This window comes from Equus przewalskii, chromosome 1 (assembly GCF_037783145.1).
Source record: "Equus przewalskii isolate Varuska chromosome 1, EquPr2, whole genome shotgun sequence".
NCBI lineage: Eukaryota > Metazoa > Chordata > Mammalia > Perissodactyla > Equidae > Equus > Equus przewalskii.
In genome coordinates, this window is record NC_091831.1 from 169,420,893 (window position 1) to 169,437,467 (window position 16,575).

General features: G+C 38.9%; 1 protein-coding gene across 18 annotated transcripts in view; it reads left to right on the forward strand.

The window, feature by feature from the left end:
* Positions 1–16,575, forward strand: part of NPAS3 (neuronal PAS domain protein 3) — an 828,951-nt gene that overhangs the window by 106,852 nt on the left and 705,524 nt on the right. For 10 of the 18 annotated variants that reach the window (XM_070587900.1, XM_070587907.1, XM_070587910.1 and 7 more), the window contains exon 2: positions 1,131–1,220. The exons of the other annotated variants lie outside the window; for them this stretch is intronic. In XM_070587900.1, coding sequence (XP_070444001.1) covers positions 1,131–1,220 — 90 coding nt within the window. The remainder of the gene's footprint in view (positions 1–1,130; positions 1,221–16,575) is intronic. 18 annotated transcript variants of the gene reach the window in all.

The window sequence follows — 16,575 nt, forward strand, 5'->3', positions numbered from 1 at the left end:
TGTAACAGAGAATGTTTAAATAAACCTTAGGAATGCATCTAAATAAGTTTCGAAAATAGAACTTAAAAATTTTAAAGTATTGTCTCTAGATATATTGGGCCTTATGAAATATTAAGTAAATTTAAAATTCTCCACAAAAATTGGAAACAAATTCATCTGAATTTTTACAAAATGACATCAATCCATTACGTGTTTTCATTAATAATTAAGGTATTAATATATATGCTTAAAGATTTGATATTACATACCCTTCCTGATAGAGTGATATTAGAAGGAAGGGCTTGGTGTTCTTATTGATATTGTATATTGGTTACAGTACATTACTTTACTGTAGAATACAACATGATAGATTCCTTAAATACATTTTTTCCTGAATGAAGAGATTTTTCCGTTGAAGGAAATGGTCAGAAAATTCTGAGCACTTTTGTGTCTATATAATGCAGGAGTCTCAGATGATTTTATATGCTTAAGTAATTCAGATGAAAATTGTATGTCTTTTTCCCCCTTTTGCCTTGACTGCCAAGAAACCTAGAGCCACTGTAATCAGCTCATCTCAGGTGCCTGTTAACATCTAACCCGAGCTCCCGACGGTCCTGCCTGTGTTTTCATCCCTAATTGGGTTTAGTTCTGTAAGCTGTGTCATATCCCTTTAGAAGTCGGTAGAATACAAACTCTCTATAAATTGAGTAAAGCTGAAAAATATATTAACTTTACTAAGGTTTTTATAGCTAATTTACAGTTGCCTACAACAGTAATGCATGATCGAATTAATGACAATCTTGTAACAAAAACTCTGACATTTGTTTTAACATTTCTTTTTAGAATATAATCATGGGGATGGTAGAGTGAGTTAAGCTTTAGACCTTATGTCTTTCTTTTCTTCCACTTTTATGACTCTGAGATTAAAAAAATGTTTTTGTTCTGATGAAGAACTGAAAAAAGTTTTCTCTGGTTGCAAGTTTCTAAAAGTGGAAGTTACTGTTCTAAGATGTATGTACACATTGCAATTGTATATAGCTCAAAAGCATAAAAAGCAAAATATATTAAATTTCAACATACTTGTTATCCTGCATTCCAGTTGACTGTAGAGAACCTCTAGTCATGTCTATCTGTTTTTGATGCCTCTACAGAATAACTGCCCAGCATCCTCTGCCCAACCAATCAGAATGTAGGAAAATCTACAGATATGACGGAATCTACTGTGAATCTACCTACCAGAAGTATGTTGAAATCTTTGTGAGTCTTCCTTCTGGCTCGTGCATCAGTGCTTGTGGTTGCCAGCTATTCAAAAATATCCTTGTATTGAAACCTTATATTTCTCTAATTTAGTGGGAAAGAAACCCAAAAGCAAATCAAACAAAAATAACCAAAAAATTTGGCCTCTGAAATCAAGACAGAAAAAAATGTTTATTCTTTTGAAATTGTGGTCTAAAAGTTTTTTAAAAATGGCTATATTAAAGCTCTTAGGAAAGCTTCTTTATATTGCAATAAACAAGTACTTATATGCAAGAAAATCTCGGCAAAATACATTGCACAGGTGCTACGCATCTTAGGGATTTGAAAGGTGTGTTATGTATAAATTAGCTGTCACTTTTTTTCAATCCTGTAATGGAATGATGAGTTGTAATTTGCATAATCCTTTAAGAAGTCAAATTATACTGTCATGTAGCAGACTTAACATGCTAGCTAAGATTTCAGAGCTTTGCAGCTAATTACTATGTACCTTACAGGACAGTTAAATTGAAGTTGAGTCCTCTGCCTTGGCTGCCATTTGCTTTGTCCATTACTTAACAGAATCTGCACTGTTGGTAACGAGGTGTTGTTGCTATCACTGAAGTAAACACTCTGCTCAGGGAGAAAGGCATTTTAATATATCTTCGCTTGACTTGTGTTGCTTTTGCTAGGAAGAAAGTTTTTATTTTTTGTTTTGTTAAAACGGTAGTCTAAGTTGGAGTCTTCCCCTAAAGGATAAAATTTGTGCTTTCCAGAAAAGTTATGGAATATTGATTGAATCACATTAAGCTTTAATTAATTAATTAAATTCCCCTATAGAACATGCAAAGTAAGGTAGATGGATTTTCACTGAAGGCATTAGCCTTCCTGGATATACTTTGAAAATATACTTGGGTGTGTTTTTGTCTTCAAACTCTTAACTTCTTTTGTAGTAGAGCTTCATTATTGAAAAAAAAGTACCCTTTTTCCTTAAAACTCCTTTCTGAATACAAGCTGGTGAGTTCTGCTTTCACTTACGCCTCCAGTTGGTTGTAGAGCATTTTCTTTCATGGTTTCCATTTTATAAGTGATCAGGAAATTCTGGAGCCCATGAAGGCTGCTCTCTGAAATGGGTGGAAAGTGGGCACCGGATGTAGCTGGGTCTCTTCTCTGTATCTCAGCAACTTATTTATCTCTGGCTTTATTTCTTGATATTCTGATGCCTAGATAGTAGTATTTTCTTCATTAGAATCGGATTAATTATAATGCAAAATTGTTTCTGATTATTATTTTTTAAAAATCCTTGTTATCTGTGAGTTATACTTATTGTGGCTCCTGGTGGTCAAGTTTCTGTAATCTGTTGGCGAGTTTGTGGCTTTTTCTGTGATTCATGGATACTTTGAAGAAGCCTTTTGCTGGATAAGAAGGGGGTGCTTTAAGGACTGTATTAAAGCAGCCGTTGATTGTTGACCATTCAAGTAATTGGAGACTGCAGCCAACTGTTGTTCATTTGTAATTAAGCCAGTTTCACATGTGTGAAATTACTAGCTGCAGAGAGACTGAGGTTTGTCCATTTAAAGTCGAGAGCCTGAATGGAGTCACCAGGAATTCAGTCCGCAGCAAGGCTTCCTTTCTAACTATACGTATTGTCTCAAGGGCTTGCTTTTTTAAGATTTGGTGTTATTTGTAGTCAAGGTAGACACAGTAGGTAGCACAGCTGTGACTGCCAGGGAAAGTCACCAGGGGGATATTCATAACAAGGAAATATTGGCAAATAAATGATGAAGAAGGGGAGGAAATCCCCAAGATGTTAAATTGGAGCACTGTCACTGAGATGATTTATGGTGTTGTGTATTTTAGTGAAGATGCTTATCTGGATTGTCTTGAAACTATAGTGTACATTTAAAAGCACCTATAAAAAACCATGTGCTGCATGAGCACACTGAAGAGAAAAAGGCCGTGGATTCAGGTTTTATTTTCCTGAGTGAGTATTTTCTCCAAATAAGTCTTAGGCTTCTGGTTGTTAGAAAGCTAGTGTTAATGTGTATTAGATATTGAAGTATGTGTGTTCTATATAATATATTTAGCATTAATCGGCATTTATATAGCTCTCCTCCATGGAGGATTTAAAATGTTTTGTCAAAAATATGGGTATCTTTTTAACACTCTGGAGGGGTGACTATTATTGGTAATAGGGAAGTGATGATCACTAAGATTTGCCTTGTCATCCTAGGCAAACAGGCAGGATTGGTCATAGGGCTATGGTGGGTAAAGGGCCAAACCTTCATCAATGATGAAGTCAGCACAATATTTTAAAAATTTCTCTTCGGGCCAGCCCAGTAGTATAGTGGTTAACTTTGATAGCTCTGCTTCAGCAGTCTGGGGTTCGTGGGTTCAGATCTGGGCATGGACCTATACGCCTCTCATCAAGCCATGCTGTGGTGGCATCCCACGTACAAAAAATAGAGAAAGATTGGCACAGATGTTAGCTCAGGGACAATCTTCCTCACAAAAAATAAAAATTTCTCCATCAATTTCTGGTGAAGTGGTGTCTGTCTTGGAAGACCCTCTAGCTTTCAGTGTTAAGCCACAAATATCCTGAATTTGTGTAATGAATTATTTGCCTTGAGGGGCCTTTTATCATTGATGGCAAGTGCATCTTTGTGCAAGTTGCTTAACTTTCTTGGGTCTCAATAATTACTACTAGACGTAGGGAACAGATACAGACAATTGACATATAATAATCCTATCTTGAATGAGTTTAGAGTCTATCAGAGCACTGTTTTTCTATTTTGGGGGCCCAACCCAAATAGAGGGGTATGAATGCAATTTAGTGGCTGAAGATCAGAATTTTTTAAATGAAATGGAAGAGAATAGAAAATTTTAGTGTATTGTGCTTAGTGAGAGTATGTTTTATTCTGAGACTTCTGTTTTTGCTTTATGTTTTGGTACATATACATAAAACTGCACACACACATGTGTGTACACAGGGTGGGTCATTAGGTCAAATGTTTTTCTTACTGTGTTTTACATCCAGAAAGATTGAAAGTCACTGTAATAGAGAGTCGAGGAGGTAAACATAATAATGTTAGGTGTTATGTGATTGTGTGTTCAGGGTACAGTGGGTTGTAAAGAAAGAAATGGTCAGTTCTGTGCAAAGGGTTCAGGAATGAAGAGCCGACACTATCCAGATGTTCTGGAGCCAACTTGGATGGGCTCATGAGAGCCCATCTGTGCACATCTTTCACTTTCTCTGACCCCTGACCGCATGTTAGTAGCTTGAATTTAGGGGAAGTGTTTGCAACATGGATATTGGAAAATGCTGCAAATGAGGTGCCTTCTAACCCGCAATTGGTGGTTATATATTTACCAGCATATCATTGCTCATATCCCTCCAACTATAATTCTATGGCTTTATAATTTTCTCACATTTTATAACCTTATGTTCTAAAGCATTTTAAAACATATGTTATTGGGATTTATTAAAATAATTAAACTCAATTGTTTCAATAACATTGAAAATTTAAAGGACACAGGAATATAAAACCTCAGCTTAATTATTTCAGAATGTCTCTAATTTATGATTTCAAAATAATGGTAGTTACCCTAACTTCTTACATTAATTGCTTATGACATGGCCAATTTAGAACTTCAAATTGTAACTGGTGAGATTAAGTTTTTAGCAAAGGGTAGGAATACAGGGCTTTCAAAAACACTAACTGTAGTGTAAATATTTTTTTCAAATTTCTTTGTTTTATTTAAGCATTTTGCTAAGTACTGAAACTTAGGTCCCAGACTCTCCCTATTTCAGCTGTCTTTATAGTTGGCAACAATTAGTGAACTCGTCCGTAAAGCAGCAGATTTGATTGGGAGATGCCTAAGTTCTTTCCAATTAAAACAATTGTCAGTCTTACTTTTTTAAATTTTCAAACATAAAAGTAAAAGCTCTATGAAAAAAGTATGAGAGAGTCTGAAAAAAGAGAAAAGACACCCCTTTCCATATAACTGGTTTTTTTTTGTTTTTAAAGAAAGGCGAGAAAATACTTGTCAGAAGAAAGAAAACTTTCATGGACAGGAGATGGAATTGTAGCAATATCCATTGACAATCACTTGTGTTAATATGCGATCCTGAGGAAGGATAACTAGGTAGAAAAGAGTCAACTGAGAAAGGGTTTTTTAGCCTCAAAGTTTGTCACAATTCAGCCATCTGGTTGGACCCTACTATAGAGGGATTTGAGGAAGAGTGAGCATCCTTAAACCTGTGTTCAGGAACAATCATTTCAGCGATATTTAGAAAAGACTGAGTCTGGACCTTACTAACCTTTACTGTGCCTATGCTGTGCCATTGCAATAGGCACACAGGATCTATTTTAAACAAAGGGGTTTAACCCAGGGTTCCTAGTGCAGCCACGATTGAGAAGGGGTCTGTAATTGACTAGAGACTTGTCACCTAAAGCAGAAGAGGCCGTTGGCAAAATTTGAGGGTTGTATTTGTTTCTCTCTTCTCCATCCTAAGCTCTTTTTCCTCCTCTGTGAAATTCATTCCCCCTGGATACCTGGTTAGCGTTTCAGGCCCAGGACCTTGTCTCCACTGGGGGTTTTTGTCTGTACCCCTTATTGCAGATCAGGTGTTGTTAACTGATAATATTAGCCTTCTCAGGGCCATTTGCACTTTAATAAGAAATTCCAAGTGAAAGAATTCAAGGGGAAAAAAAGCGAGTCTTCTCCAATAGAATAATTTCAGACACCATGTCAGGAATTGGAGAAATTAATTTGGGGCCGAGGGGGTGGGGGGTGACGTTTTCTCCCTTTCCCAAAAAGAACAAACCCAGAATTTGGGTTTTCTCCTATTCAGTACAGGGTTAAGGCCGGCATTGACCAAGAAGCATGGTTTGGAAAGCGGAAGATCTCAGATTCAAAAGAGAGAAGGAATTAACAGTCCAGGGACAAGAGGAGGAGAGTGAGTGAAGAAGGAAGGAACTCGCCAGTCTTAATCAGCTGTGTTGTGCCAGACAGAATTAACCACTTGCACATGTTATCCCAATTAAGGAGAACAAGACAGGTGCCTTGTCAGGCAGGCTGCTGAGGGGATAGGTGGTCACCTGTGCTGAAGGGGAGGGATGGGTCAAAGAGGCTTCAGCGGCAGCGAATTCTTTTGCTGGTTGTTGAACCTGATTGATTGCTGTTATACAGCACCCCCCCACATTAGAATAATTTATGTCAGTTGTGTTTGGATCCGTAAATAACAAAGAATTGCAAAAAGAATTATACAGTGAACTTCATAAAGAGTTCTAACAGAATCTGCATGTTAAACAGACATTGAACTTTGTAGCAAGAACTGCTTCAAGCCTTTCAACATCCAAATGAATTCTAATTTCCATATCACGCCTTTGAGACCTCAGCATGGTTTCTGGTGGTTTCTCCCAGTTAATTTTAGCATCCCACCAATGGCTTTGCCTATGAATGACTTCAAGTGGCATATCTTGGTAATGTGGATGGCATGAAAGTATTATTCAGGGCTAATCTCAGACTGGCTTAAAAGGGAACTTATTTATTCATTTAACAAATGTATTTTGATCATCACCTGTGGGTCAGATGCTGTTCTAGCTAAACTGAGGTTTTCAAGGGTGACTAAGAAAACCTCTGCCCTCCAGAAGCCTAGAAGACTTGAAGTCTAGAAGAGGTGTAAACAAGTAACTGGGATCCTGTGTGAGAGGTGCCTCGAGTGGGATGAGTGCAAACTGTGGAAGTGGCACCACGCAAGGGTTATTTGTGATAGTCAAGGAGGGCCCTGAGGTCTTTATGGTGGAGGAGATACTTGATTTGGGGAAGGCATGCTTGAAGTAGTGATCTGGGCAAAAAACAGGTGGTTCTGGTGTAGTGAATCACAAATGGCACATGTCAGGAGTGGAGGGCTGAGGAAAGGTGACAGGAATAGAGGTTGGAGAAGGTGGAGCAAAGGCATCGGGGCAGGCGGCCACTGATTCTTTGAGAGCCCCTGGAAGGTTGTGAGGAGGGAAGAGTTGGGCATGGACCACGAGTTAGAGAGTCCCTCTGGAAGCAGCTTAGACCTGAGGCAGGACACCTGCTGTGGGTGTGGCCCACGGCCTCAGCATCTCCTCTTTGTTGAGAAACTCCTTTAGTGTACTTTGTGTGGAAGAATGTGCAGTCATGCTGTGTTTGTTAGTTTGAAATTATTTTCATTTTATAAGCATCTTGAGGACTCCGCCAAATGAAATCCAGTTCAGGACCTGTCTACAAATTTATTGCTTTTCCTGGCTTGAGGAGCTTGACATTTGCCTTCGTCCTCACAGACCACTTGTAATTCAAGATAAACGAAGGCCAGAAAGTGAAAATGGACAGGCACAGGAGGCATGATTTAAAATGAGAGAATATTAATTGGCTTCACCAGAGTGTATATTTTTCATTATGAGAGAAGTGACTGCCTAGATTTTTAAAAATAATTGGTTAGTGACACACCTGCTGTATGTATGAGAGCTCTAGAAACCCGAGAACAGAAAGTAAAGGTCAAGGTGAGAGGAACAGAGCTACAAAGAACCTTTTGTAGGCATGCTGTTGAACTAGAATGTGCAAAATTGCTCACGGGTGGTTTCAGAGAGAGGCAAGGAGACTAAGGTGCTTGTGCCTAGATTTAAAAATAATATAGCAGACTTGTAGCTACACATAAAGTATGGTTTTAAGAACAGCTTGTTCTGTATGTTGAGTTTGTAAACGTGTCTTCAGTGAATTTTTGGACTTAGTTTATGCATTAGAGTGGAGGAATGATGCTGTGGTCTTTGACTATGGGCAACCTGTTTTAAGAGATCCAGAAGTCCACACAGTAGTATTTAATATTGCTAGAAGTGGTTAAACCTCCTGGAAATGGATCTGAGTTTGATCCTAGCCCCACAATTATCTGTTAGATGTGGGACAGTGGCTAAGTTACCTAACTCTTTAAGCTTCAGTTTTCTCCTGTCTAAACTGGGGGTAAAAATAACAATTCTCTCATAGTTGTTTTGAGGATCAATGTGATGATAAAGATGATGATAACAACTAATGTGACTAATCTTTCACAAGATACTCATGTCAGGCAGTAGACTGATGCCTTAACATACTTTTTTTTAAATTTTGGGTAAAGAAGGTTGGCCCTAAGCTAACATCTGTTGCTAATCTTCCTCTTTGTGCTTGAGGAAGATTGTCCCTGAGCTAATATTTGTGCCAGTCTTCCTCTACTTTGTATATGAGATGCCACCACAGCATGGCTTGATGAGTGGTGTGTAGGTCCACACCCGGCATCTGAACCTGTGAACCCTGGGCCACTGAAGCGGAGCACGCAAACTTAACCACTGTGCCACTGGCCCCGATCCCCAACATACAACTTTTAAAATGCTTATAATAAATTTATACACTAGGTAAGATTAGTTTAATCATTTATAGGTAAGCTAACAGAGGCTTACAGAGTTTAAGTAGTTCACTCAAGGTTAAGAAGATAGCATGTGGTGGAATTTGGGTTAGCATCACCCAATTATGGTCCACTGGCCACATCTGCTCCCCTTTCCCCCTGCCTGTTTTTGTAAATAAAGTTTTATTAGCACATGACCATACCCATTCATTCATGCATCATCTCTGGCTGTTTTTGTGCTACACTGGTGACAGAGACCATATGGCCCACGAAGCCTCAAATGTTTACGATCTTGTCCTTTGCAGGAAAGGTTTGCTGACCCCTGCATTAGTCTGTCTGACTTCAGAGCCTAAGGTCTAAACCACAGAAATGGTTATTATGGTGCTTGGCATATAGTAAGTACTCACTAAATGAGTACTGCTCTGCTACTCATCTAACTTGGGGTATAACTGTTCATCTCGTAGAGATCTTGTCTGCAAAATGGAGAAAAATAAACATTCAGCCTCTAGCAAGATAAGCCATTATGACTATGGAAATGTTGAAGAATTTAAAGTTCCTAAAAGAACACATTCTAAATTATGTGTTATATTTGCCATTTATGTAATACAAATGTGAAAATTTTCGTTTTCATAACATTCAAAGTACCGTACTCCATTAAAGGGGATAACTGTGAATTTTAGTGAATATTCAAAATCTAAGTTAATTTCACACACCAGGAAATTTCATATTCTTAGGAAATTTAAGAAATACAGTCTTATGGAAAATACATAAAAATATTGTGGAAATGCCACTTATAATTAAAATATTATGATCTGTGTTGTTAAAAACATGTATAAGCAGTGTGCTTACAATAGAATAAAAAATACATCAGGATATATCCCTTTTAATGAGAAGATATATAACTGGTAATAAGAAGAGATATATGTATATATCATACCTCCACTACTAGTCTTACTAACAACAAGGGGATGAGATTATGGTTTCAACTTGACCCTACTCAGAACTTTTATATCCATGTGTTTGTCTATTATTGATCAGGGAATTCCCTGTCATCTGCTCAGTAAATGGCCTTGAATTTGTGTTATTTTGTGTTACAGAGGGCGCTGTGGTGGGTGGTCAACTCCTGTTGTGGGCATATTCTTGGAATTTCCTTTCACTAAGCCCGGTGCCATGGCTCTGGGTTGGTGTATGGAGGGGTTTCTAGATTAGTTTTATTGTTTTCTCTTGGAGTAGCTTTTTTCTTTTTTTTTTTTTTGAATAGACATGCCAAAAGTTTTCATTCTGAAACATTTAGAAAATGCAGAAAAACATAAAGGAAAAAACAAACATCAATGTCTTTTGTAATGGTACCACCCATAGACAGCCACCATTAACAATTTGGCATCTATATATAATTGTGTGTATTTATAAGCATATCATCTCTGATAGATGTATATCCATGTATATAGGTATTTTCTTGTGAATCCATCAACAAGTTGCCTCAGCTTGGAAATTTCTGGGTTCACATGTTGTAACTTGTAGAGGAGCAGCTTATTTAGGGGAAGCTGGAAGCAATATGGTCAGCTTCCATGTTCTGCAGAGATTTCCTTTCTTACATGACTTATATTTTTTTCCCTGGTGTAGTCAGTACCTTCTTTCTGCATTTTTAGCACTTTCTTATTGGGGGAATTTAAATTCTTTTGTTTGAATTTAAATTCCTCCAGCAGGAACTACTGATATAAGTGGCATTAGTGATAAGATTTTAAGCAGAAAAATCTCTCCCCACCACCTTAATTATTTTTGCCGAATAGCCCGTCATTTAAATGTGGAAATAATTTTGGAAGTTACAGGATGAAGCTAATGGCGAGGAGCCTGTGGTAGGTTAAAGAAACATGGCTTATTTAGATCAGAATATGTACATGTGTGAGAAATAACAGGTAAGTGATTAGATGGAGTTTTCTGGCTGCTTTACAAACTCATTCTCTCTCATGCCACGTCTGCTGCATCATTCTCCAGGTTGCTTAAAAAGAGAATTCTGTTTCCTGTGCTCAGCATTGAGATGTTTTGATCTAGTTCTGAACCAAGAGAAAAGTCTGGGTCCTGTGAGGATTTTGCTTCAATGACCAGCCTGTAAGGAAAACATTCTTGAGTGATTTTCTGTTGGCAAATTTGAGACCTCTCTGATTCACATATCAGTGTGACGATTCTTAGGAATTGAGTGCTTGAGATTTATATGATTGAATAGATTATCATTGCCTTTATTTAAAACGTAATTTTCTTTCTCTTCTCTCAGCCCAGTTATAAGGGGTCCCTGCAATAAATAGCAAATGCAGTAGTATTTGTATATTAGGTTACATATAGGGCCTCACTCTTTGCTGTTTCTCACTAGGTACCAATGAGGAGAGGCCTGTTTCTTACTAGCAATTCTCATCACTTGCATCAATCAACCTAAGCTTCCATAATGGCACCATTTTCTTGACCGTTGCCTGTTAGGGGTGCTCAGAGTGAATCATAGCCAGTTGCATGCCTTGGCCTTGAAACCAGGAGGTACATGGTCTTTTTGATGATTCTTCTCTTTGCTTCCACTCTCCAACTCCTCCAAAAAAACTGTTTTAGGAGTGAAATTGAGTTAGTGTGGCTCCGTCAGGCACAATGCCTCCTGTCCTGTCCCTTGTCCTTCAGACACCGGCTGGATCTCATGGTGAAGAACGTATTACCATAATTACAGGGAAGTCTTTGCTCACTTCCAGGGAAGCAGGCTGCTTAACTGCTCGATGGCTTGTAAGGCACGAATAAGCAGTGGCTCTGATTCTTATCCCCTGGAGAGACTCAGCAGATGTCCTAGGTCTTGAATTAATATCAGTGAAGGTGGTGGTATTCATGTCACCATGTTTTGTAAAGTCGAGGTTTGGTGACACATCTAGTGGGGATGAGGGTGGAGGGTGGGGGGAGTTCCTAAGCTCTGGTGAAATTGATAATCAGTAAATTCATCTGGGAGCAAGATTGGCTACCATCTTTTCTGAATGCTGCTTGCCTAGAGCTCGTAACAATTTATATGAGGCTGGTAGGAATAAAGGATGCTGATTTTTTAAAAAATATTTATTTATCGTGGTACTTGTGAAAGGCCTTGTGGAAGGGAAGACTAGAAGACTAACATTATGGGGCAGCAGATTTTAAGTATATTTTTACAAAGGTCTAGTGGCAAGTTTGGTTCACTTGCACCACAAATATGTTTATTGGGTTTGTTCGGGAGAAATGTGCAGCACACAGATGATTACTGTGGTACAGAGTGTCCTCAAAATTTGAGGCTCTGAGATACAGACAGGAGAGAATGAATACAGCTGCATTTATTCTGCCATCAAAAGGAGATACTCATTGATACTGAGGCCTCGCATTGTGAGGCTAAATTGATCATTCGGGGACGACAGACGTTTTAACTCTTGATGCTGAATTTATATTCCAGTGTCTCCATTCCTGCTTCTGTGTTGGCTGGTTTTCCATCTGTAGTAATATAAATGAAGCTGAAATCAGAAGGAAAGGAAGTAACATGTTCCAACTGTGGTATTCTGTGGTCTCCAGGCATTACTGTAATTGACCCAAATAACTATATTTGAAGTAGGTTGGTAATATACTCATTTTGCACTCAAGAAAATGAAGGCACAGAGAAGTTAGGTTTGCTCAGATTACGCAGCTAATAAGGTTTAATCTGGTGACCGTTTATAGCAGACCAATCCAGGTCCATCTGGGCAGGTCATCCCCTTTCAATTGGATGGCATGGCTCCTTGGAGTAGGATGATACTTTTTCTCAGGAAAACATCCATGCTCTTTTCAAGGATAGTCTACTGAAATCTATTTCTGCGAAAGAATAAGACCCTGAGGAACTTTAAGCCTTACCTGTAGAGGAGGGAAGTTTGTCATATTTGAACATTAGTCATTTAAAAAACATATATTCGGTGTCCTTTGTGTGCAAAGCTGTGTCCCCTTCAGTATGAGGACAGTTAGGTCTCCCTTTTGGGAACTTCATCAGTCTTTACCCTGCAGTTATCACACAGAAATGGATGAATCTCAAGCCCTACCTCTTTCCAAACTCGTTTTATATTTCCAAACTGCTTCACATTTCTACTTGTGCTCTGCTTTCCATCTACCTCCACTTGTAATGACCAACAAATTTGCAAGCACTTCCATGGACATTCCCAATTAATCCTCAAAGCAACCCAGTAAACTGTGTTCAATCTCCATTTTACATGGAAAAAACCCCAAACCAGGCCAAAAAACCCCTTGGGTCCTAGAGGTTAACTGATCTGAGCAGTTTCACACAGCTGTGGTGTGGCTTGGCCCTCCTGCAAAGTGACACCTTCCTGGTCTCCGAGTCTAGGGCTCTCTCCTGGACAGTGCAGCCGTCCCCCGAAACAGAACTCTGTGTCTTCCTACAGTGATCCCCTCCCACCTTACACTTCTGCTTTATCTTAATTTTTCTGGTCGTTCAGGCTCACTCTTGGAATCCTCTTCCATTCTGATTCCTTTGTCTAAAATGCCCATGTTTGTAGCATGATTTCTTTTAAAAATACTTCCCTTCTTTGCCCATCTCCCTAATCTAAGCTATTATTTCATGTCTAGATTGTTGCAGTCTCCTAATTAGTCTTCTTATCTCCTATCTCATTCAGTTTGATTAAGTTAGATAAATACTTGAGTCTTCCCATATACAAAGTACTGTGCAAGGGAATGCAAAACTTTCCTTTCTGGGCTACCTTATAGTTACCAGATTAAAATGCTGTTTCTAACATATTTCCTTGCTCAAAATCATTGACTGTTTGTTCTTACTGCATGGTGTGTCTATAATCTTAGGTTAATGTTTAAAACCCTCCAGTCTTGGTCTAGTCTGTTTTTCAGCCTCCCTTACTCTGCCAGGATATTTGTCAACCCAGGCTCTCTGCTCCTATCCATGAAACATGTCCACTTACTCTTGTTGGGCACAACACATACATGACTCTGCCTTTGCCTTATCCACAGTGGTTTCTCCTCTTAATTTAATTCAGCACATTAATCGGGCACCTTCTTTAACCAGGAACTATGGTTTGGGATCTAGCAGTGGACAAAGACCAAAGGCTCTCCCTTCAAAGTCAGAGGGCATTTGAGACAGGTACTAAACAGTTAAACGCTAAAATGCAAGTAAAGCTGTAGTCTACTAGGTGGTGGTCAGGGCTGTGGGACAGAAATACAGAGGGTTAAGAAGGAATTAGGAGTGCTGGGCTGAAGACATGTCAGTTATGGTTTCAAATAGGTGAGGCATCATTTTAAGAGATAACATTTGAGCAAAGACTCGAGGGAAGTGAAGGAGTTAGGCATCCAGATAGCCAGGGGAAAATATTCTAGGCAGAGCCAACGACCACTGCAGGGGCTCTGAAGCTGAAGAGTTCTTGGTGTGTTCAAGGACCGGAGGGGAGGCCAGTGCGGTGGAGGCTGGATGAGCAAGGAGAACATAGAAGGAGACAGGTCACAGAGGTAATAGGGAGCCAGCACGCAGAACCTTGGCAGTTGGGTGAGTCCTTTGGCTTTTACTCCACTTGAAATGGGGATTTTGACTTGAAGAGTAACTTACTTTTTAAAGTCAGTCTGGCTGCGAACTGAGCGTATGCTTCAGGGGGAGTAGGGTGAAAGAAGGGAGACTAGCTCCGAGACAATTACCATAATCAGGGTGGCTCATACCAAGGGTGTAGACATGGAGGTGGTGAGAAGATTCTGGATCTGAGATATATTCTGAAGGAAGAGCCTACAGGATCTCCTGATGGGGTGGATTGAGGGGGATGTAAAAGAGAGAGAGAAGACAATGCTGAATCCAAGATTGAATCCTAAAGCATCATTTACTCTCTCCCACATGTGTGGTGGCACTCAATTGTGTATTTGCAAATAAATACCTTTTAGGAACTCAGTTAAACTGAGAGGTGAGGCATGACACAAACTTATAGAAGTTAAAGGATAGAAGTGTGTATATGGGTAATATCTTCTCAATAAGATTGCAGGTTCCTTAAAGATATTTATTAATTTATCTACTCCACCAACCCTTTTAAGGTACTTGTTAAAGGCCAATGATTATCTTACCTCCTCAGTAGCACCAAATGCAACGGAGGCATCTTCAGTGTAGGGGATAGGTGCACAGGCTCTGATGGAGACTGATGTGTTCACCCTAGTTCCTTATTTGCTGGGTGATCTTGAACAAGTTACATAAGCTCTCTGTTCATGATTTTTGTCATCTGTAAAATGATGTGAATAGTCTCTCTCACAGGAGTAAATGAACTAATATATGTAAAGTACTTAGAACGATGCCTAGTATATACTAAGTGCTCAAATGCTGTTTACCATTCCTGAGTAAGTGTTCAGGAAAATTCAGTTAAGAAAGGGTTAACATTTGGAGTGACTTTTCTCCCTTAAACACCCATGTTCAGAACCTGCCGAGTTCACGGGTAATCTGAATTATAAGGTCTCATAGTAAGCCTTGCTTTCAGCTGATGGTTAAAAAACGACATGAGAGAATTGTGTTATGATCAGTCTGATCACCTGTCTCTCTTTAGGGGTGGACATGGAGGCTGGTCAGCAGCCACTCTGGGTATGTTTGATTGATAGGCTGGCAAACAGCATTTAAATACCCAACACGTAAAAAAGATCAATGTTTTATTATTTTTTAGCTTAAAATATTGAATAGGTATTAAAATGAGAAAAATAATTTTCAGGATAGATATGGCTTTCCTAGTACATAAAAGCAAGGAGATCACATCAAGAAGGGAATATTATTTTTTTCGCCAAATACAGGAAATTACTATTTTTCCCTCCATGTTTATATTTTGATACCTAATATCTTGCTTCTTTCTCTTTCTTTCTTTTTTTTTCTCATGTGGTTGTTCTTCCTTTCATCCCTGTTATTATCAGAACTACTTTGACCTCCAAATCCAGGAAGGAGCAGTGTGTTGCTGCTGTGGAGCTCGTGCAGACATCTTAGTGTCAGAGGTGGTTTGAAGAGCAGCTTCATTCTGCTGTCTTTGTGCCTGGTACTTCAGCAAGGCACTCAGGTTCTGTTTGAGCTCAGTATTCCTGATCCCATTCTATACATCCTAGATGGCAATGCAGACAGTGGCTGTCAATGAGTAACAGGTAAATATTGAACAGGGAAGCCCTTTTGATTAACTTTGTGGATCATTATTTGAAAGTGGTTTGCAGTCAGAACAGCTCCATCACTCATGATCATAGCACATGGCATGGGGGTCAGAGCATCAAGCTGTTGGTTGGAAAGCTGAGATTGCATTCTTTGTTCTGTACTTGGTCCTGCATTCATTCAGTGCTGGACTAGTTATGACTATCGGATGAGCAAGGTGGTAACTATTTAGCACAATAGGAGTGCAAGATATTTAAGATGATAAAGCATGAAGAATGCTCAAGAGGGACTTTGTGCTATGTAGATACAAATATGTTAAAGCATGTTTATAAGAACTTTTTGAAGTATACAACAATATAGGTGCTTGAAACCTTTTATCCGCATTCAGAAATCTTTTTCTAATATGAAATTTAGATAGTTATGGCTGAGTAAAAACAAATTTTTGATCTTATTAGTGTGTGCTGAAAAGAAGTAATGTCAGCAGGATGCACTGCCCCATGACACATTTACCAGAAGGTTGCTCCATAATTGATTTGCTGCTTATTAAATAATTCCAATCCGACCACTGAACCTCATGGTAAATTAATGGTTTGTCATCATTCGGAGTAATGCCGTTGTCATCATTATTGGTATTTTTGAGCTTCCATTAAAGAATGTGCATGGAACTTGGTAAAAAGACATAGATGAGATTGAATAGAAAAGGACAGCTTTCTTCTCTCAAGAACCATTTCTAGGTCAACACTTATGTGGTCATAAAGATAAACCGTGGTTGGGTTGTTCATGCATCTTCAGGAGAGACCTAATTCAGTGGTCAAATAGGAAATTCCAAAAGTTT